We start from the raw sequence: 22,370 nt of genomic DNA on the forward strand, positions 1-22,370 counted from the left end.
TCAGACAGAACGTGGCAGACTGGGTATAGCATGTATAGGTAAGTCAAGATGGCCTGAAATCTGGTACAGCACGTGTGACAGTGGACTTGATGACCCATCAAGTTTGTGGCCTGGGAATCTGGGAGGATGTAGTTAGCATACCAAACCTAGGCCATCTTGGAATTGGCCGTCATTTTAAAAGAAAAGGGGCCTGAGAACTTGACCTGCAGCTGAACCCAAGCTGCACCCAAGTTCAAGAGAAACCACAGAACTTGTCTCTGGCCCCCAGCCCAGAGCGACTCCCTAGCAGCAGCCAATCAGGATTAGTCTGGTGGTTCCACATAAACTCAGACCATTTGTTCATGGTTTTGCTTCAGAGCATATTACAGTGTCATTCTATTAGATGCTTTCCAGGATAGAAACCCCGTCTCTTTCTCACCATTTCCCATAAAACCTTGTCCCACTGAGGGCTCAGGGCTTTCCCTCCCATTCCGCCGCGTCAGTGACAGGAGCCCAGGCTGAAGCTTGGATAAAGACCTAATGCGACTGCGTGGGAATCGGCTCCTCTGTGATCTTTTGGGGCTCAAGAATGCTTCTTGAACAGGCACACCACCATCAGCTGAGCTCAGGATTTCTGAGACACACAGGTGGGTGGGCAGCAGTGCAGCCTCAGTCAAGAGGACACATGGAGCAGGGCAAGGAGAACCCACTTTTCTACTCCCAACAAGAAAGGTCCAAGGCACGTTCTCAGGAGGAGGGTGGGGTGGCCACTGAGTCACTGATGGTGTATGTGAGAGTTGGAATGTGGAGTTACAGAGAACCCTGTTCAGGAATCCTCCAGATCTCCTGGCCTGCGGAGGCTGGCCACATCCTTTCTCCTCACAGCAGACCACTACAAGACAGAGAGCTCACACAGGGTCACAACTGGGGCTTTATTTTAGTTTCCAATATGATCAGCAGAGATACAGGTAACCCAGGCGGATGCATCACCTAATATACCAGAAGCAAACACACAGTGTCTGGTGCCTTGTGCACCCCAGCAAAGGATCACACAACAGTTAGCAGCAAGAAACTAAAGTGCTCTCTGCGACACGTCTCTCAGATCTAGGCTCTCCCTGGTGGTATAAATGAATCTTTACTTCTGTAAGCTCAAGTTTTCATTCATTACTCAGGGGCTATACTGAAAAAGAATTTGAGTTTATTCTACCCCCTTCCCCCCCAAAAAAGAACACAACATTCATTGGGATTACGTGACAATGATTTGTCCTGACCCACTGAGGTGACCCCGTCTATCCAGCCTGAAAATACACTATGTCTTTTATCACATGCTGACCTTGGCCTAGCCCATCACTGTCCCAGCAGAGGGTAGGCTGAGGGCACGTGAGCACACAGACAGGACAGGAGAGGACATGGCCCATGGGGCACCCGGCCAGCAGGACAGTGTCCCGCAGAGCTGGTTGTGGGCTTCTGGGAGGGACTGGAGCCAATGATTTATCTCTAAGACACTTTCTACCTGTCCTACAAAGGATTTATCACTCTTAAAACTGCTTTCCCAAGACAATCAACCTTGGTGACTGGAATCCTCCCTGCTTTGACCATTAACAATTTCAACACTCAACAGCGACAGGTTGAGCACTGACAAGAGGTGGACGTTTCGGGAGCAGAAGAGGAGGCGGCCTGAGGGTCGGGGCAGGAGAACAGTGGCCAGGCTCTCAGGCTGGTTGTAGCCAGCTGCCGCCATCAGCATGGTGCAGTCCGGGGCATGGCGGCCAAAGGGAACGTGTAGCAAGGCAGGGTGTGTGAGCCCCTCAGCACTAGGTCAGGTAGACAGACCTCCTCCGTACTCACCCGGGCAACTCCTGTCTTCCACCATCCTTCCTGCTACATCTTTTAACCACCTGGAACACGCCAGCTCACTAGAAAACCGGACTAGCAGGCCAAGAGCTGACGTAAAGGAAGGGCCTCAATGACACGAAGGGAGGCAAGTCCCTCGTCACCATGCCAGACACCAACCGCACTGCCGTCAGACACCGTCGCTCACACGCCTGCTCCTCAGCTCTCACTGCGCTCTGGCTGGCAGGGCTCTTGGTGTCCCGTATGTAGAAGCTGGCTGGGCCTGGAGCCTGGGTGTGTTGAGCACAGCTGACAGACTGCAGCCGGGAAAGTGCTGAAGCTGAGGGCTGAATGCCAGATACAAGTTCGGGGACAAACTTGGCAGCTCCAGAAGTATCCTGAATTTTTCTGGGGAGTCCAGTCACCCCCAACTCTGTCTCTCTCTGTAGGTGTGCTCAGACTGGAGAAACCAGGAGTGCCCGCCTGACGCCTGTGAAGGCTCCCTTCCTGGGGTGCCATCCTGAGGAAGGCCTTATCAAACACAGTGACTGTCACCGAGTGAGCGTGATGAGCAGACACAGACACAGGCATGCCTCCTTGGGGCCGAGCTGTCCAGTCCATGCTGGTCTCCATTAGGGTATGAGCCGGGGTCTTCCTGCAGGGGGTAGGGAGTAACTGGTACAAGACAGTGGGTGCTTTCCTTCTCTCTGCAGCGGCCAAGGACTAGAGCTGATGGGCAATCGGGCCCTGCCTCTTCTCGGTGCAGGTCTGCCCTAGCCGCCCACTATCTGCTGGGCTGCAGGTACTGGTGTGTGAACATGTTGAGTTCGCTGTCCAGCCAGCCAGCTTTATTCCTGCAAATACACAATCACTGTGCTACAGCACGTCACACCAGCCTAGCTGCACCTTCGTGCAGTCCTTCAATAGCACACTTTCCCACTCTGCAGATGAGGAAAAGGGGGTCACAAGCTGATGGGACAGAGGCAGGGAATTTTAAAAAGGAGTAAACTAAGAAAGGAACTCACTAAGTAGCCCAGGCTGGCCTGGAACTCACAGTCATCCTCCTGCCTTACCTTCCTAAGTCCTCTGATTATAGAAGTGAACCACCACAGTGGGTTTTAAGTTTTTCTAGTTTGGCTACAGCCCAGGGCAAGTTTCAGTCTCTGAAAGCCAGCTTTCTTGACTGACAGATAAAGGTTTGGGTGTTAGTTCATGACAGATAAAGGTTTGGGTGTTAGTTCAGGCTATCTTTGTGGCTAAAAGCAGCAACAGACACTGTCCCAAGAGTCCCAGTGGAAGAGTAGTGGATCCCTGGTGATGGGCAGAAGGGGCATATCTGCCTAGGCCAGACAAGGAGGAAAGTCCACTCGTCCGTCCCGGCTAGAGCTCAAACCCTCTGAGTACCTTCTCTAGCTCTGTCCCCTGTGGGCCTCTGATGTCAGAGGTGGGGGCAGGAAGTGCGGGTCCTCATATACTGATGTTATCAAGGCCTGAGCAGGCTAAGGACTTAGCAGAATCTTCAGCTGTGGCTCATCTCACAGATAAAAGCCACAGGACACAGGAAAGCTGAGAGACTGCAGAGCCAGAACCCAGAACCAGACTCCTTCAACTGATCCTCTCCCAGCAAACTTGACAGTTCTACAGAGACCACCAATCCTGTTGCTGTGGAGAGACCTGGTGCTACGCACCCAAGCTCCTGGGTTCAGCGTGGCACCGAGTATGACTGGCATGGTGGCAGCTCTCACACAGAGCAAGGAAAGCCAAAGTGCAGCCCACCTGCACCCCAAGTTCCAGCTGGCCATTTCCGGTAGAGCTCAAGACAAGGGACTCAGCTTCCATGGCTACCAACTTTCCTATTAGGAAGCAGAGCTGAGGCAGGCATGGCGGCACACGCCTTCAATCCCAGCAGTAGGGGAGCAGAGGGCGGTGGCTCTCAGTGCATGAAACCAGCCTCATTCAAATGGCAAGTTCCAGCCCAGCCAAGGCTACGAAGAGATCCTGTCTCAAACAGAACTACATCTGCAGAGGAGGTGACCCACTCATCCAGAGGTGACAAAAACTGGGTCAGACAGCAGTGCCAAGTATTGAAGCCCTACAGTTCAGAGGGCAGCCCGTGAGCTGTGACATCACAGCGCTGCCTTGCTCATTTCCTGGATGTCATTGTGCCCCATCTGCAAGCACCCTGAGGACAGCGAAACTGTCTTAAAGCCCCAGCGCTAGCACCATCGCTCCCGCGCTCACAGTCAAGCAAACGCCTCACACGGGAGCTCAATCCCCCAGAGCGCCGACTCTCCCCGCTTGGTCCTGGGCCACTCACCTGAGCAACTTGGCTTTGCTCTGAAGTGAATCCAGAGCCTCCACTTTCTTGTTCATGGCAGCAATTTCCTGCTCCAGGTTGTCTCGGGTGACGTCAACTTGCTGGCACAGATGAGCAAATGTCCCAGACAATTCCCTGAGGGGACAGAGGTTGGATCAACTGGGCACATGGTAGTTTAGGCAGGATTCTTCTATTCGTGGTTAAATCTACCTAGGATTCTAACTCTGATGCTCATCTGCTGGTGACAAGGAAGGGACTCATCTCCCTTATCTGAGTCCAAGGTTCAGTATCCGCCTGTGTGCGTGCGGGCGTGCATGCATGCATGCATGCGTGCGGGCATGCATGCATGCATGCGTGCGGGCGTGGGGGGTGTGCTGGGGGGAGAGATGGATGCTAAGGATTAACCCAGGCCTTCATTCATGCAAGGCAAGCACTCTTCCGACAGCTACAGCCCTAGCCCCTATCAGTGCTCTAATCTGAGAAAGCACACAACAATACACATGTAGCTCACAACTATGAGAATAAAGGGAAAGCTAGTGCAAATAGGGCCCGTCGTGCCACACTCAGAGAGCCCGTCGTGCCACACTCTGACGGCCTGTCGTGGCACACTCAGAGGGTCATCCAGAAACCAAGTAAGGCAGTTCATGCCTGCAATCCTAGGATTCGGGAGGCTGAAGCTGGAAGATAGCTCTAAGTTTGAGATTAGGCTGGGTTATATAGTCTGAGACTTGGGAGACGGAGACAGAGAGAGGCAGTGCAGGATAGTACAACTATCTGCCTTCTCCAAAATAGGTACTGCTGGGGTACTCAGGAATAGGTACTCCTGGGGTACTCAGGGATAGGTACTCCTGGGGTACTCAGGGATTGGTACTCCTGTCCCACTGAGGCACCATAACCAGGCTTTGATTTAAGGTCCCACAGTTCATGCCCTTCATGCTTGCTTGCTTCTTTGTTTCTTTATTTCTTTCTTTCTCCCTTACCTTTACTTTTCCTTTTTTTATGTACAGACAGGGTCTCACATAGCCCAACCTGGCTCCAAACTCCCTACATAGCCAAGGATGATCCTCCTGCCTCCATCTCCGGAGTGCTGGATTACAGGTGTTAAGACAGCACACCTGATCTAGATGACACTGGGGATGGAGCCCAGGGCTTCACGTATGCTACGCAAGCACTCTGCCATCTAAGCCACATGTCCAGCCCCAAAGCTCCCGTTAAAATCTGTGAAGCCGTCCCTGGCTCCCTATCCTCCCAGGGTCTTCCCACCTTGGGCACAGGAGGCCTACCCAACCTCAGCCCTAGATGCAAAGCTGAAACTGCCCAGCCAAAGTCCTAGGGCCCATGATACTAAGACTAGAGGCTCTCAGGTCAGCTGAGAGGAGGTAGAAAGCCCATCTATTGGTGTTCCTCCCTCAGGCCCCTGGGCCACTCACTGCTGGACTTGGTGACTGCAGTTAGAGCCGGTGTAACTGATAATGAGCTGTAACTTTTCACTGGCATAGTCCACAAACTGGCGCTTGAAGGCCCTCTCCTTGGCTCTGGTGGTCCAGGTCAGCCGCTCATAGACGTACAGGAGGCCATACAGCCCAAAGGAGAGGGCAATGAGTCTCCAGCCCACTGCCTTCCACACCTGTAAAGATGCATGGTCAATCTGGGGCAGAGTCCCTGTGACCCCAGTGAGGTAAGATGGCAGGGATACCCAGGACTGAGCGGAAAGTGAGGGGAACTGGGTATGGGCCACAGGACATAATTCAGGGTTGGGACCACTCTCCTGATCTGGGTGAAGTTTGTTTGTTCTGTATTTTTAAGTGCTAGGATGGAATACAGGGCTTGGCCCGTGTTGGGCAAGCCCTCTCCTGCTAAGCTTCAGCCCCAAGCTGAGACCCAGGCTCCTTAAAGAGAAGCCCAGGCCATCCAAAGGACTAGCTTCCACCAACAACCTCCCCCCCTCACAGCTGTGGTTTAGTCACAAGATGGGCTTTGGAGCTCAGCTCCAGGGCCCATGTCATCCACTGTCTTGGCTATCCAAACTTGGGCACATGGGGTAAGTTTAATCCACAGGCAGTATAGCTAGGTAAACAAAATGCTATAAAGGGGGTCTACGGATGGACCGTAGCCCTCTTCTAGGCCACTACCTGTGGAAAGAGCCACAGAGTGCCACTCTCTGCCCAGGGGAGGGGCCTCAGCTGATCCATCTTGAACTACATGCTGGAAAAGCCACTCTGGACGGTGTTTGTGACAGTCACCCTCTGCCACGGCTCTGCCTCTCCAGTCTACAAAAGGGCCTGAGAGCTGGCCAGCACCATGTGAGGGACTGTGGCTGAAAGGCGTCTTGAGTCAGAACAAGGTGAGTCCCACAGAAACCAGAGGGTGGCCAGCTGCTTCTCGGGGCTTGGGTCAGAGCGATCCAGAGGCAGGAGAGGGAACTTCAAGGGCCAGGTGGGCCTCCTACTCCTTAACCTGTTCCCTATTTGCTATGTCTCACTCAGAGTTCAAAGTAGCTGTGGGTTTCTGAAAGCCATGCCCAGGAAATGGGAAAGCATCCTATTAGTTGAGTGATCTCAGCAGAGTAACTGTATGTGAGCGGGCTCTGGCTATACAGCCCCCTGTAGAAAACACTAAGCCCAGGTCCTCCCGCTGCCCCTTCCCCCAGCAAGTCACTGACCACTCCTCCGACCACGAGAATGCCCATGGAGGTCCTGGATGTCAGAGAGGCCAGGCCAGTAACCATGGAGACCATGAGCTCCTCCTGGGTGAGGGAGCTCTGTGGCAAGGGGGGCATGCTGGGGTTGGCAGGTGTCAGAGGGAGAGGACGCTGAACCTGATGAGAGATGACAAAGATATGAGAAGAATGTTGTAAGTCTGTCATTCAAGCACTGCACAAGGCAAGACAGACTGAGCAAAAGGCACATAAGGGAGAATGAGCTTTGTGTGCACCACAGCGGGATGTCTGCCTCATGAAAGGATTAAACATGGGGTAAGTTTACTCCACAGGCGGTATAGCGAGGTAAACAAGCTACACACCGGAGGTGAGCACTGAGGCACGCCACAGATGCCCTGACGCCTGGACTTGCGCTAAAAGTAACCTGAGCATGCATGTGTACGTGCATGTGTATGGTGTATGCAACTGAGTGTATGTGTGTGCATGCATGTGTACGTGCATGTGTATGGTGTATGCAACTGAGTGTATGTGTGTGCATGCATGTGTACGTGCATGTGTATGGTGTATGCAACTGAGTGTATGTGTGTGCATGCATGTGTGGAATATACATCTGAGTGAGTGTGTGCAAGTGTGCTTGTGCTCACACGCGCCTTTCCGCACTCACATGCAGAATCTAGAGCAGCCTGTCAGGTGTCCTCTACAGTCTTCCGTGTTAACAGAGTCTCTCAATGAACTGGAAGCTCACTGTTTCAGCCAGGCTGACAAACTTTGGAATAAGAGTAAGTGCTTACCCATCTCCTCAGTCCCTACTGTACCTTTTATTCTAAAATTTAAAGTGATTTCTTTAAGTTTTTCTGTGTGTGTGTGAGTGTTTGCATGCTGCACATGTGTCTAGTGTACAGGAGAGTCAGGAGGCCACTATGTGCCTTGGCCTTAGAACTAAGGCTAAGGACGGCTGCAAACCAGCACGCAGGCGCGAGCGGAGCCGGTGTCCTTCACGACACTCTAAAGCAAGCACTCTAAGCTGCTGAGCCAGCCATCTCACCAGCTCCTAATGTATTTTTATTTTAAAAATCTCTTTAAAGTTATTTTTTATTCTAAATGTTAAGCAGTGGTTTATAGATAAATATTTTTAAATCCCCCCAGCCCCAGTATTAAGGATTACATCCAAAGCCCCTGGTATACCAGGCAAATACTCTTCTATTGAGATATGTCCTCAGACCAGACTCCAAGTGGTCTAATTTGAAGGGCACATACTTAAACAAACACTAGAAAAACACTCAGAATTTTGGTATTCCAAGACAGGTTTTCTCCTTGTAATAGTCCTGGCTGGCTAGAACTCACTCTGTAGACCAGGCTGGCCTCAAACTCATAGAGATCTGCCTGCCTCTGCCTCCCAAGCCCTGGGATTGAAAGTGCATCACCACAGCTCGGCCAGCCCTCAGCATCTGTAATTGGACAAGGCCAAGCTGGTAATGGCAGCTATGCTGACCGTGCCCTGATGGCACTCCAAATGGCTTCTGCCCTACGGACCCTGGAGTAGACTACTGCCGTATCTGGTGGCAGGGTGATCTCCCATGGTGCACCAGGGGAAGAGCTTCTTGCCTGATCGCTGTAGCCCAGCAAGGCCCGGCGGCTGTTCTTGGGGCCCAGGAACCTGTTCACTAGCATAGTCCAGCCCAGGGAGAAGTGGAACTCAATGTCCTCCTGAAAGTCGGCACACAGCTTGTCACAGTTCAGGTCATAGCTGAGGGAGAAACACTGTCGGGGGACCAGCATGTCTATCTGATTCCGCACAGACACAGGAAGAAGGGGCTTCAGGCCGTCTGTCAGGAACAAAGCAGGGAGAGTGCACATCAGCTCAGACCAGTGACACACCAGGGCTGCCCAACATCAGGCACACATGCCACACCAGCTGCTAGAGACACTGCAGCTCTGTGGAGAAACTACAGTCAGTCGGTCAGCTGGTGGGACTGGTTGACAGGTCACCTTCCCAAACTTGCCAGCGTCATGCCAAAGTCTCAGTGTGTACACTGTCCCCCATGGCAACCCAAGCGAGGGTTGCCCAAGTCCACACAGAATGAATTCAGGATGCACACCCAGAAGCTAAAGGCAGCACGTTATGTCACTATCAAGGTAACAGATAAGGAGAGGTCATCCTAGTAGATTCATTGTTTTTTATTAGATGTATGTGTATCTGGGTGGGTGTGTGCACATGGGTGCAGAAGCCTATGAGGTCAGGGGCATATTTGTCCAGGGTTTATGAAGTCAGGAGAACTGAGGTCAGGGGCATATTTGTCCAGGGTTTATGAAGTCAGGAGTACTGAGGTCAGGGGCATATTTGTCCAGGGTTTATGAAGTCAGGAGTACTGAGGTCAGGGGCATACTTGTCCAGGGTTTATGAAGTCAGGAGTACTGAGGTCAGGGGCATACTTGTCCAGGGTTTATGAAGTCAGGAGTACTGAGGTCAGGGGCATATTTGTCCAGGGTTTATGAAGTCAGGAGTACTGAGGTCAGGGGCATACTTGTCCAGGGTTTATGAAGTCAGGAGTACTGAGGTCAGGGGCATACTTGTCCAGGGTTTATGAAGTCAGGAGTACTGAGGTCAGGGGCATATTTGTCCAGGGTTTATGAAGTCAGGAGTACTGAGGTCAGGGGCATATTTGTCCAGGGTTTATGAAGTCAGGAGTACTGAGGTCAGGGGCATATGAAGTCAGAGCATAGGATCTCCTGGATAGATCTGAAGTCCACCTTGTGACATGGGTTCTGGGAACCAAACTCAGATCCTCCGTGAAAGCAGCACACCCTGTGCACACACTGAGCTGTCTCCAGCCGTGTCCTCGGCCTGGCTGCGGCAGCCCCCAGACTCCAGGCCTCTTGTGGCACTGACCTATCATGTCCTGCTGCATCGTCTGCAGTGAACTGGTGATGGCTGTGGAGCAGCGGTCAGACATGTTCCGGCCCAGGCCTTCCTCTATATGGCGGTGCAGTTCCTGCCTCCAGAAAAAAAAAAGATTAGGAGAAGAGGCACCCCAGCAGGACTCTATGGGAATGTCCAACCACACCTCCCCTGCCAGCTGACCGAAGAGGCAGAGGAGGCTTGGACCTCGTGCCCCTGGCTGTCACTTCCACCCAGGGACCCTGAGACAGCAGCTGAGGCTGAGCTACTGTCTCCATGGTAACTGCCCAGTGTCCCTGCCAAGGGCACATGCTGCTTCACTCACATTCTTGTAAACCTTGAGGACAACTGGGGATGGGTGGAAGTCCATCTGGTACTCATCAACTAGCACAGAGAGGCGCCTGATCTCTTCAGCCATGGCTGTGGACACCTGCAGCCAAAGGAGGGCATGGTTAGCATCAGGGGCCTGAGCTCTGCCTCTGCACATTGGCCCCCCCCGCACCCTACAGTCTCCCCAGCTCCCCCTGATGTGAAGCCACAGAGGTGGAAGAAAATGAGCAATCAAACCAGCCCTGGGCGGAGGCCTCGGGGAAGCTGTATCCTTGAGTCAGGGCCCCAGAATGCCCCCCAGAATGCTGGGGAGGCTTGGGGGTCTTGCTCTTGGCACTTGCTCACACTGGACTTGACTTACGTCTGTCCGTACGTCCGACCGTGTGTCCACACAGAGCTTTCTCTTCATTCTCACCTGCCTTTCCACTTCCTCTGTAATCTGCTTAATTCGCAGCTTGTAGTCCTGAGCCAGGAGCTCCAGCTGCTTGTCGATAAATCTCAGCCGCTCTTGCCGCTCTTCCCGCATTTCTAGACAATAAACCCTGCGAGAGCGAAACCATGTTTAGAGACCCCTGTCCCCACGAGACCACGCTGACGAGCAGGGGAAGCTGGGAGGCCCCCAGCCACTCTGTTCTGCCACCCCTCCCTCGGGTTCCCATTAGGAGGGATGATGACAAGAGAGAGGTGCCTAAGGGGGGAGGGCTAGAAACAGCTCTGTAACTAATACGGGAAAGAGTATCGACATCCCAGCAAGACGGCTCAGCACGTCAAACACATGCTGTCAAGCCTGAGTCAGTCCCTAAGGGTGAAGGAGGTCTGACTCCACGACAGTGACCTCTGACCTCTACGCATGTGCCATGCCAAACACACAGAATCAAAAACAAGGGTGAGAAGAACAACGAAAGAATGTTCCACTTGTCCAGGAACTGGGAAATGAAATTAAAAAGAGATATTACCAGACTCCTCAGGGCTGGCCCTGTCTCTCTGTAGTGAGAGCTATGGGAATGGGAGGTCCTCCAGGCAGCAGCAGCTGCTCTGGAGAGCACTCAGGACTCATACAGAGTCACTGTGTGAGAGGACACAGTTCCCAGCGCCCATGTCAAGTGTCCCAACAAGAGCTAAGCGGGAGGAAACCAGGCTGGGTGGCAAAAGCAGCAGGTACACTGTCTACACAGGTAACGCCTTGCCTCGACACGTGTGGCATGTGCCCAGCAGCCCACAGCCGTTCTGTGCTCCCCTCAGAAGCACCTTTAATTTGGGGAATGGGAGCACACAGACCCGCCATCACCCTGAGGATGGGGTGGACACAGAATCAAGGTCACTTAACTCCTTCTCTGTCCCAGCCTAGGGCCAACACTGTTGAGTCTCTCCAGCAGAAGTGAATTGTTTGTATATGTGCTTTTCTGTACTTTAATTTTCTCATTTGTTTTCTTTTTTTGTTTTGAGACAGGATCCCATGCATCATCCTACGCCGGCCCCAAACTCACTATGTACCTAAGAATGACACTGGACTTCTGATCCTCCTACATCCTGACGTCATCTCCAAAATGCTGAGATTACAGGGTGTCACCACTAGGCCAGTGTGTGTGTGTTGGAGATGAGTCCGGCCTTCCTACATGCGAGGTAAGTGCTCTGCAAGCTGAGCACCTCTGCTGTTCCCCACCAGGTTTCAATGTCCCTCCCGTCCTTCATGAGGCAGCACGCTAAGGCAGAAGTAGGCAGATCTGGGTTCAAGGCTACCTGGTCTACACAGAGAGCTCTGGGCTCACCAGAGATGCACAGTGAAACCCTGTCTCAATGCATGCATACATACATACATACATACATATATACATACATACATACATACACGCATACATACATACATACAAAAAATAGGTAGATTCAGATGGGATATGGTATGTTGGGGTGGGGTCCTGACACCCCTGAGGCAATAAAATCTTAAGTTCAAGACTAACCTGGACTACATAGTAAGAATCTATTGGAAAGCAAACAAAACAAAATCCTGGGCCAGGGCTGCCACTCAATAGTAGAGCACCTTTCTAGCTGATAAAGGGCCTCAGTTCTGAACCCTGTTCTAGTGAAAATTAAAAACAAAACATAGGCCAAGCCCTCCAACAAAGAGCCTTACTGTCTTCCTGCCCAGTGTGACCTGCTCTACTGTGGCCTGGATGTGAGCCCATGGACTCAGCTCAGCGCTAGGGGGTCTGGTCCCACACAGGCTCTTCCTAGGGGTCTGGTCCCATGCGGGCTCTCCCTAGGGGTCTGGTCTCACACACACACACACACACACACACACACACACACACACGCTCTCCCTAGGGGTCTGGTCTCTCACACACACACACACACACACACACACGCTCTCCCTAGGGGTCTGGTCTCACACACACACACACACACACACACACACTCTCCCTAGGGGTCTGGTCTCACACACACATACACACACACACACACACACACATACACACACACACACTCGCTCTCCCTAGGGGTCTGGTCCCACAGCGGGCTCTCACCGCTGCTCCTGAGCTGCGATGTGCAGGGAGTCCATGATGAGACGAACAGCCTCTGCAATCTGCTTGGCCCGGACTGTGTGCTGCTCAAATTTGGTCTTTACTGCAGACTGGGAAATGCACTCCTACGACAGAGACAGGGACTGAGTGAGGTGGGGCCGTCACCTCCGGGATAGGCTGCCCCTTCACAGCCAGACTAGAGAGAGCTGGGAAGGGCAGAAGGACCACACACCATAATCAAAGACTTACCTCAAACCGCCTCTCAAAATTCTGAAACTCGAACATCCTCACTTGAAAACCTTCTGCAAGAGCGCCGCCTAGGAGAGCGCAGCGCTGGTGAGGGAACTGCACAGGGAGCAAACTGGAGGGAGCCCCTCAGGGTCACTGCCCTAGCCTGGGACCAAAGACACCTGCCGAGACGCAACTTAAGGGAGGAAGGAAGACTCCCAGTCTGCGGGGAGCCGGTAGGTCCTGGTGGGAAAGGCACAGCTGCAGGAACTTGAGGTTGCTTGCCTGCACCCCGTGGGGCAGCCATGGAAGGAAGGAAGGAAGGGGTGCTCTCTCTCTCCTGACGCAGTCTGGGGCTCAGCCCATGGCATGCTGCAGCTCGCATTCAGGGAGTCATCCCTTCTCAGGCAAGCCTCTGGTAATGTCCTCAAAGACATGTGGGGGTTGGGGGTCCCCTAGGTGACTTCTTCTAAGGAACAAGAGCCTCCCTCCAGGCCCTGCTCCCCACCTCACTGCCAGACCAGTTTCCACCAACACACCCAGTTGGAGCCTCGACACTGCAGATCCCGACTCCACAGAAGCCTTCAGCCCTCACGGTTACCTCCTTCCGGCATGCCCTGGGCCTTCTGGACCCTGGCACTCAGCACCTCCTTGGCAGACACGAAGAAGATCCGGTCCCCAGCCTGAGCTCGATCCACCACGCCCAGCTCGTCCACCAGAAAGCTGGTGCAGCGTTCCATGTGCTGCCGCCGCACCTGGGCAGAGGCAGACGTGCTCGTGAGCAGGGGCAGGGGTGGCAGGGGTGGGGAACCCGATCCACGGCTCAGCAAGCCCAAGGGATAAACGCTGAACAGCAGAAGCCCCCACCCCACCCCTCCACCAACTCTGCTCAGGAGTCACACCCTCCCTAGCTACTCCCTGGGAATTCCTGAGGCACACACAGAACAGGCCCAGACTGCCTCATTTTTTGTTTTTGTTTTTGTTGAGACAGGGTTTCTCTGTGTAGCCCTGGCTGTCCTGGAACTCAACTCTGTAGACCAGGCTGGCCTCGAACTCAGAAATCCACCTGCCTCTGCCTCTGCCTCTGCCTCCCAAGTGCTGGGGTTAAAGGCATGCGCCACCACCGCCCACCTCCCTCAGGTTTTGAAAGTTGGCCTAGTATTGTTCTTTGGAATCCCAGAAGGAAAAGATCTAAATGCCCTACACTGATAGCAAGCCAAGTCTCCCAGAACCTTGATTTATAAACAAGTAGTCAGCAGTGGGCAGTCCCAGGTCCATGTATTTGCTGGATTGGTAGACTTTAAAGGGTTCAGAGAATCCATAGGCGTAGTGGTGCAGGCCTTTAATCCCAGTACTCAGGAGGCAGGGACAAGCAGATCTCTGTAAATTCAGGGCCAGCCTGGACTACAAGTCTACAGAGTAAGTTCTAGTACGGTCGGGACTATAGAGAAAAAAACGCTGTCTTGAAAAACCAAGAACAACAAAATGAGCCTCAGTAAACACCGCCATATGGGAGGCACTGTGAGCAGGCCCCGCCCTCCGCAGAGTGGGGATGGACAGGCTACGCCCACATTTGGACTCTCACCCTTTTAGTTCACACACACACAGAGCCTCAGCCTTCTCTTTTAGCTTTTTTCCCAAATGTCCTTCTAAAGCCTGTTTCTGTACATATTGAGCTTTTGTGAACAGTTACTACCCCAAGCAAAACAACAACAACAAAAATAAGCACGGCAGGGATGCTCTTTTAGGAGAAATCAAGGAAAGGAAAGAAAGTGACTGGAAGAGGAGAGAATGATTAAGGCCAGCAGCAAACACATGGGCATCTTTGGCACTGACTTTAACTGAGGAAGCCACTACATCCGCGGCTGCCTGAGCATAAGGCAGAGCTCACTGGTTAGTGCTCAGGCTCCCGGCCTCCAACCTGCCACCAGACACCCACCTCCTCCATGTACTCAGGCTCCGAGGCAGACGCATCCCAGCGGTTGTTCAGGATGAAGATGTTGGGCCGGGAGAGGCGCTCGCTCACTTTGTGGAAGAACTGCTTCTCCTAAACAAGGGCAGGACCCTGATGGAGGAGGAGCCTGCCAGCCCAGGCCCCACTAGCCACCTGTCCAGCAGGCCCAGGGACAGAGCGAAGGAAGAGTTACCGTCTGCATCAGTGTGGACTCTGAGTTGGCCACCAGCACAAACACATCAGCATCCAAGCAAAACTTATCAATCCAGCTGTCCAGCTCCGTGGTGACATCGATCCCAGGGCTGGAGGTGACAGGTGTGAATCAGTGTGGTCAGGCACAGGGTGTGGGCGTGGGAGGGAGGGGATCCCTACCTCTGCCCACCCTCCAGACCCTGCAGGGTGCTGAGCTTGGCCTTTAGCACCTAGGACTGTTTTGCCCTTGGTTTTTCAAGACAGGGTTTTTCTATGAAGCCCTGGCTGTCCTGGAACTCATGCTATAGACCAGGGTGTGTTTGAACTCAGACATCCACTGCCTCTGCTTTCCAAATGCTGGGATTAAAGGTATAGACCACCACCCAGCAGCACCCATCACTTTTATGAAAACATAATGACATGTAGTCATTCACCCCTTTGGAGATGTGATTACAGACATCGACTGCCATGCTAAACTCTCAGTTTGTACCTGAGTCCAGGTACTGTACAAGGCCACAGTACTGCAGGATTTTTTTTTTTTTTTTTTTTTTTTTTTGTGTGTGTAGGTATAACATGGTCAAAAGGCTGGGGCAAAGCATTCCTTCAAGACGAACAAAATGCCCACATATTCTACCTAACACACACACACACACACACACACACAATCCTGGAGCCTTCAGCCTTCCCGAGCCAATGTCCCAAGGACTGCTAAGGCCCAGTCTGCCAAAGGCCTTTCCGGTCAGGGCAACCAGAATGGCTAAGCAGGTCCTACACTGTCTCAGGCTCCGGTCTTTACTGCATGGTATTTTCGTGTTCCAGAAGGAAAGGGAGTAAGGGAGTGAGGAGCCTACGTCTGCGCGACACGCCTCCCTCTCCCAACCCAACATACTGGCTGGCATGTAGCCCTCCCCCACCTCTCAGTGCCCCTCCTATCTCTCTACAGCCCACTCCTTGGACATCTGCAAGGCACTGGTTGGTGCCCATGGACACCCCTGGAGGAAATCCAAGAGGCACAGGATCAGGCTGAACTATCTGAAAGGCACCAGTACTCAAACAAAGCAAGGAGAGGGCACAGGAACCCAGAAATGAAGAGTGGGTACCCTCTGACCAGGCTTCAAGGAACATGTCTCCCCTCTCACCTGTCCATCAGCACGAGGTCGTCCTTCAGAAGCGGGCACTTGGAGTTGGGCCACATCACACTCACCAGGCTGCCTGCATGCAGCTGCTCGTCCTGATGGAGAGCGTGGGCCAGCTGGTTCACGGTCTAGTGGTGGAGAAGGGAAATAAACATCAGGCTAAGGAAGAAGCGTCATCAGCCTGGGTGACTGACCAACAGTCAGCCTTAAAAATCTCAAGGGCAGGAGAGATGGTTCAGTGGTTAGAGCACTGACTACTCTTCCGGAGAACCTGGGTTAGGCAGCCACATGGAAGCTCACAGCTGTAACTCAGTTCCAGGGCATCTAATACCCTCCTGGATGGACTCTGTACACCAGGCATCTACGTAGCAAAAAGACATACAAATAGGGCAGGCACGGATACTGATAATATTTTTTTCTGAAGATTCACTAATTTTTTTCTCTGTGCATGTGTGTGTAGGCATCCACAGAGGCCAGAGAAGGGTGCTGGATCTCCTGGAGCTGTAGTTACAGGGGATGTGAGACAGCGGACAGTGCTGGAGACCGAACTCAGAAGAGGGGCCATCGACCTCTCCAGCGCCCTTTCTCTCGCTGCTTGCACGTCAGTGAGAAGCAGCTCACGCATTCCCCCTTTAAGCCTCTTCTCACACAGCACCCTGAAGCTTGGTCTCTTCTGCAGTGATTAATTTCCTATGAATCAAAATGCGTACCTGGCTGCGAGCAGAGCACAGCTGCCTCTCAGGAAGAGGACCCAGCCGTGGGCTGCTGCGGGAGACTCCAGAGTGCCGGGAGCCTCTGGCAAGCCCAAGAACATATGTGCTCCCTCCCTGCTCAGCGCACAGGTCAGCCAGCTCACTGCCCTCGCCCTCAAGGTGGGCCCTTGTTCCTGGTGCCCCACGCTGACCCTCCCAGTCAGTCTCAAAATCCTCCACGAAGTTTTCATAATTACGGAGGCTGGGTGAGTCTTGCAACACCAGTGTGCTGTGCTAGCTGTCGCAGGTCACGCATGCGCTCACTGCCGCCAAGGCGCAGAGCTGGAAGGCCAGCACCCACCTTGACGCTCTTCTTCTCTTCTGAGCCCTCTGTGAGGAGGAAGGCCTCCTGGCCGTCTGTGCCCCCGACACGCAGGAAGCAGTTGGTGGTGTGGCCAATGCCAGACGGCAGAACCTTGTCCCAGAGCATGGCGTTGATCACAGTGCTCTTCCCATTGCTCGTCCTAGGGTCAAACACCAGAGGCCATAAGCAACCAGGCTGGGCTGTCGCACTGTCGTGCCCAGCCGAGGGCACCAGAGTCTCATTCTCTGCCACGTCCACGGTGCCCAGGCAGCACTGACAGGATGGAAATGGTCAGGAAATCCCATCAGCCTGAGCCTGTCCTGTTCTCACCTCAGAGCAGCCTGCAGCAGCTGGGGCAGCAGGTGGCCGGATGAACACGTGACCTGTCTCAAGGCCAGCAGCACTCATTTCCACGGGTGTAGACTGCCTACTTCCAGAGTACCCAGTGCCCCCCCTAAACCATGGCCCCTGCCCCAGGGGTGTCTTTCTGTCCAAGGGCTCCCATGCCCTTGCTCTCCACACTGAGCCTGCCCTGTGGCTGTCTCCCCATTGTGTTCCTCCTCACTCAGAAGCCCCACTTCTCAGAGCCACCAGTGCCAGGCAGGAAGCTTCCGTCAGTGTTCTGTGAGCACACCCCCTTCTGCGCTCTGCTTCTGCGGACAGCCCTACTTGCAGACTTGTCCACTCCAAGCTTTAGTGCTAAACACTCTGTCTCACTGCATGGCAATCCTCAGCAGCACAGGCTTCAGAGCCACCGGGATCCATGTGCCCAGGGACACGGGCAGGCACTAGCGCGCAGGTGAGGGCCAGACCACACCTTCCAGGAAAGGATGCAGAAGCAACAGGCCAGAGAAACTGACGCCATACTTGAGATCACGTGCCATCAGGAACAAGGCTTGAGACACAGTGCCTACTCTACAGGAGCACTGCGTGCCATGCACTGCCTTATCCAGAGACCTTCAGCCTGTGTAGATTTTAACTTATTTTTGACCCAGGCTGGCTTCATCCTCCACATGGAGGATGACCTTAAACTCCCAATCCCCCTGCTGCCACCTCCAGAGTGCTAGGGTTGTGAGCGTGTATGCCATTATGCTGGACCCCGCCCGGGCTGCAAGGCAAGCTGAAACACACCTCAGCCTTGGCTGCTGTATTAGTGCCTGATTCTTCTTATTACACTTAAAATCTTAAAACAAAGGGGAAGCTTCAGCAGTCAAAGAGTCCAAGATGACATCAAATAAAGAATTGGATACCAGAGTGAGAATATATCTAAGGGCTGGAGAGACAGACGGCTCAGTGCAGTGTTCTCAGCCTCCCTAACGCTGCAGGTCAACACCATTCTTCATGCTGTGGTGACCCCTAACCATAAAATTATTTTTGCTGCTACTTTGTAACTGTAATTTTACTACTGTTATGAATCACAATGTAAATATCTGTGTTTTCTGATGGTCTCAGGTGACCCCTGTGAAAGTGTCATTCAACCTCCAAAAGGGTCTCCACCCACTGGTCCAACGGTTAAGAGCCTGCACTGCGTCTGCAGAGAACCCAGGGTCAGTTCTGCTGGGCAGCTCACAGCAACTGTAACTCCAGCTCCAGGGGATCAAATGCCACCGGCCTGTGCTGAGGCCCCACACTTCTGGGCCTGTGCTGAGGCCCACACTTCTGGGCCTGTGCTGAGGCCCACACTTCTGGGCCTGTGCTGAGGCCCACACTTCTGGGCCTGTGCTGAGGCCCACACTTCTGTGCTTGTGCTGAGGCCCACACTTCTGGGCCTGTACTGAGGACCACACTTCTGGGCCTGTACTGAGGCCCACACTTCTGTGCCTGTGCTGAGGCCCACACTTCTGGGCCTGTACTGAGGCCCACACTTCTGTGCCTGTACTGAGGCCCACACTTCTGGGCCTGTACTGAGGCCCACACTTCTGGGCCTGTGCTGAGGCCCACACTTCTGGGCCTGTGCTGAGGCCCACACTTCTGGGCCTGTGCTGAGGCCCACACTTCTGTGCTTGTACTGAGGCCCACACTTCTGGGCCTGTGCTGAGGACCACACTTCTGGGCCTGTGCTGAGGCCCACACTTCTGTGCCTGTGCTGAGGCTCACACTTCTGTGCTTGTACTGAGGCCCACACTTCTATGCCTATACTGAGGCCCACACTTCTGTGCCCGTGCTGAGGCCCACACTTCTGGGCCTGTGCTGAGGCCCCACACTTCTGTGCCTGTGCTGAGGCTCACACTTCTGTGCTTGTACTGAGGCCCACACTTCTGGGCCTGTGCTGAGGCCCACACTTCTATGCCTATACTGAGGCCCACACTTCTGTGCCCGTGCTGAGGCCCACACTTCTGGGCCTGTGCTGAGGCCCACACTTCTGTGCTTGTACTGAGGCCCACACTTCTGGGCCTGTACTGAGGACCACACTTCTGGGCCTGTGCTGAGGCCCACACCTCTGTGCCTGTGCTGAGGCTCACACTTCTGTGCTTGTACTGAGGCCCACACTTCTATGCCTATACTGAGGCCCACACTTCTGTGCCCGTGCTGAGGCCCACACTTCTGGGCCTGTGCTGAGGCCCCACACTTCTGTGCCTGTGCTGAGGCTCACACTTCTGTGCTTGTACTGAGGCCCACACTTCTGGGCCTGTGCTGAGGCCCACACTTCTATGCCTATACTGAGGCCCACACTTCTGTGCCCGTGCTGAGGCCCACACTTCTGGGCCTGTGCTGAGGCCCACACTTCTGTGCTTGTACTGAGGCCCACACTTCTGGGCCTGTACTGAGGACCACACTTCTGGGCCTGTACTGAGGCCCACACTTCTGTGCCTGTGCTGAGGCCCACACTTCTGTGCTGTACTGAGGCCCACACTTCTGTGCCTGTACTGAGGCCCACACTTCTGTGCCTATACTGAGGCCCACACTTCTGTGCCTGTACTGAGGCCCATACTTCTGGGCCCATGCTGAGGCCCACACTTCTGTGCTTGTACTGAAGTCCACACTTCTGGGCCTGTACTGAGGCCCACACTTCTATGCCTATACTGAGGCCCACACTTCTGGGCCTGTGCTGAGGCCCACACTTCTGGGCCTGTGCTGAGGCCCACACTTCTGGGCCTGTGCTGAGGCCCACACTTCTGGGCCTGTGCTGAGGCCCACACTTCTGTGCCTGTGCTGAGGCCCACACTTCTGGGCCTGTAATGAGGCCCACACTTCTGGGCCTGTACTGAGGCCCACACTTCTGGGCCTGTAATGAGGCCCACACTTCTGTGCCTGTGCTGAGGCCCACACTTCTGTGCCTGTGCTGAGGCCCACACTTCTGTGCTTGTACTGAGGCCCACACTTCTGGGCCTGTGCTGAGGCCCACACTTCTATGCCTATATTGAGGCCCACACTTCTGTGCCTGTGCTGAGGCCCACACTTCTGTGCTGTACTGAGGCCCACACTTCTGTGCCTGTACTGAGGCCCACACTTCTGTGCCTATACTGAGGCCCACACTTCTGTGCCTGTACTGAGGCCCATACTTCTGGGCCCATGCTGAGGCCCACACTTCTGTGCTTGTACTGAAGTCCACACTTCTGGGCCTGTGCTGAGGCCCACACTTCTGGGCCTGTACTGAGGCCCACACTTCTGTGCTTGTACTGAGGCCCACACTTCTATGCCTATACTGAGGCCCACACTTCTGGGCCTGTGCTGAGGCCCACACTTCTGGGCCTGTGCTGAGGCCCACACTTCTGTGCTTGTACTGAGGCCCACACTTCTGGGCCTGTACTGAGGCCCACACTTCTATGCCTATACTGAGGCCCACACTTCTGGGCCTGTGCTGAGGCCCACACTTCTGGGCCTGTGCTGAGGCCCACACTTCTGGGCCTGTGCTGAGGCCCACACTTCTGGGCCTGTACTGAGGCCCACACTTCTGGGCCTGTGCTGAGGCCCACACTTCTGTGCCTGTGCTGAGGCCCACACTTCTGGGCCTCTACTGAGGCCCGCACTTCTGGGCCTATGCTGAGGCCCACACTTCTGGGCCTGTGCTGAGGCCCACACTTCTGGGCCTGTGCTGAGGCCCACACTTCTGGGCCTGTGCTGAGGCCCACACTTCTGGGCCTATACTGAGGCCCGCACTGGGCCTGTGCTGAGGCCCACACTTCTGGGCCTGTACTGAGGCCCACACTTCTGTGTCTGTGCTGAGGCCCATACTTCTATGCCTGTGCTGAGGCCCACACTTCTGGGCCCGTGCTGAGGCCCACACTTCTGGGCCTGTACTCATAAACACAGTAAAAAATAAATATCCTTCTAAAGAAAACCCACCAGTATATTTAAAAGCTTCTACAATGCAACAATAACCAAAAGAACAAGCTAATTAAGGAATAGACATTGCTCCTAGATAAGTAAGTGGCCAATCAACACTTGGAGAGCAGCTTAACATAACTAACCACGCGAGGAGACCAAGGGAGACTCCAGCTAGGCAGCGGCAGGAGCGCCCAAGCCCAGGAGCTGAAGGCCTGTCTGGGCAGCAGAGTAAGACCCTCATCTCCAAAAACTACAACAAAAATAAAGAAAAAGCAAGAACCCCACATTAGGCCGTGACTTCCCACAGAGGCACAGCCACCATCACAACAGAGAACCATGCTGACAAGGTGCACTGCTGGGGACTGTACCAGGGCAGCTGCTGAAGGAAAGAGTGGTGGACCCTAGAAGCTTCAACAGAATGGCAGCATCCTCCACCAATCCCACTTCCAAGAACACACCCAAAAGACCCAGAAGCAGGGACCAGAAAGGACGTCTACATACTATACATAGGAGACCCCCAGAGCCCAAGAAAGAGGCAGGGGGTGTGGCAGTCACCTGCAATCCCAGCTCTCCAATCCCTGGACAACCTGGCTACCTAGACAAGCTGAATTGGCCAGCTCCGGTTTCAGTGAGAACCTGCCTCAATTAACTAGAGAGCGACTGAGGAGGATACCCAACATCAGCAATCATCAGCCCATACGTGTACACACACACACACACAGCGCAAGTTCTGAACCACGCTACAACATGGACCACCAACCATGAGGACACTCTGCCAAGGCAAGTCCATTACAGAATGAGAAATACTGTTGGATGTGGTAACAAATGTCTTTAATCCTAGCTCTCAGGAAACAGAGGCAGGAGGATCTCTGTGAGTTTGAGACCAACCTAGTTTACATAGCTGGGCTACATGGACAGACCCTGTGTCAAACAACCAACCTTCAGAAAATACTGTATGATTCCGTGTACATGGTACCTAGAGCAGTAAACTCTTCACCA

The 22,370-nt window shown here is 53.7% G+C and overlaps 1 protein-coding gene across 1 annotated transcript in view; it reads right to left on the bottom strand.

The window, feature by feature from the left end:
* Positions 1–892: 892 nt before the first annotated feature.
* Mfn2 (mitofusin 2) overlaps positions 893–22,370 on the bottom strand; it is a 33,397-nt gene continuing 11,919 nt past the window's right edge. The window contains exons 5-19 of the mRNA XM_052178127.1: positions 17,100–17,262; positions 16,050–16,174; positions 14,912–15,020; positions 14,704–14,811; positions 13,366–13,519; positions 12,786–12,853; positions 12,540–12,661; positions 10,433–10,559; positions 10,013–10,117; positions 9,679–9,781; positions 8,394–8,614; positions 6,792–6,947; positions 5,560–5,756; positions 4,130–4,264; positions 893–2,666 (exon numbers count right to left, since the gene is read on the bottom strand). Of these exons, the coding sequence (XP_052034087.1) occupies positions 2,597–2,666; positions 4,130–4,264; positions 5,560–5,756; positions 6,792–6,947; positions 8,394–8,614; positions 9,679–9,781; positions 10,013–10,117; positions 10,433–10,559; positions 12,540–12,661; positions 12,786–12,853; positions 13,366–13,519; positions 14,704–14,811; positions 14,912–15,020; positions 16,050–16,174; positions 17,100–17,262 (1,963 nt within the window). The 3' untranslated portion in view covers positions 893–2,596. The remainder of the gene's footprint in view (positions 2,667–4,129; positions 4,265–5,559; positions 5,757–6,791; positions 6,948–8,393; positions 8,615–9,678; positions 9,782–10,012; positions 10,118–10,432; positions 10,560–12,539; positions 12,662–12,785; positions 12,854–13,365; positions 13,520–14,703; positions 14,812–14,911; positions 15,021–16,049; positions 16,175–17,099; positions 17,263–22,370) is intronic.

The sequence above is a fragment of the Apodemus sylvaticus genome, chromosome 3 (assembly GCF_947179515.1).
Source record: "Apodemus sylvaticus chromosome 3, mApoSyl1.1, whole genome shotgun sequence".
NCBI lineage: Eukaryota > Metazoa > Chordata > Mammalia > Rodentia > Muridae > Apodemus > Apodemus sylvaticus.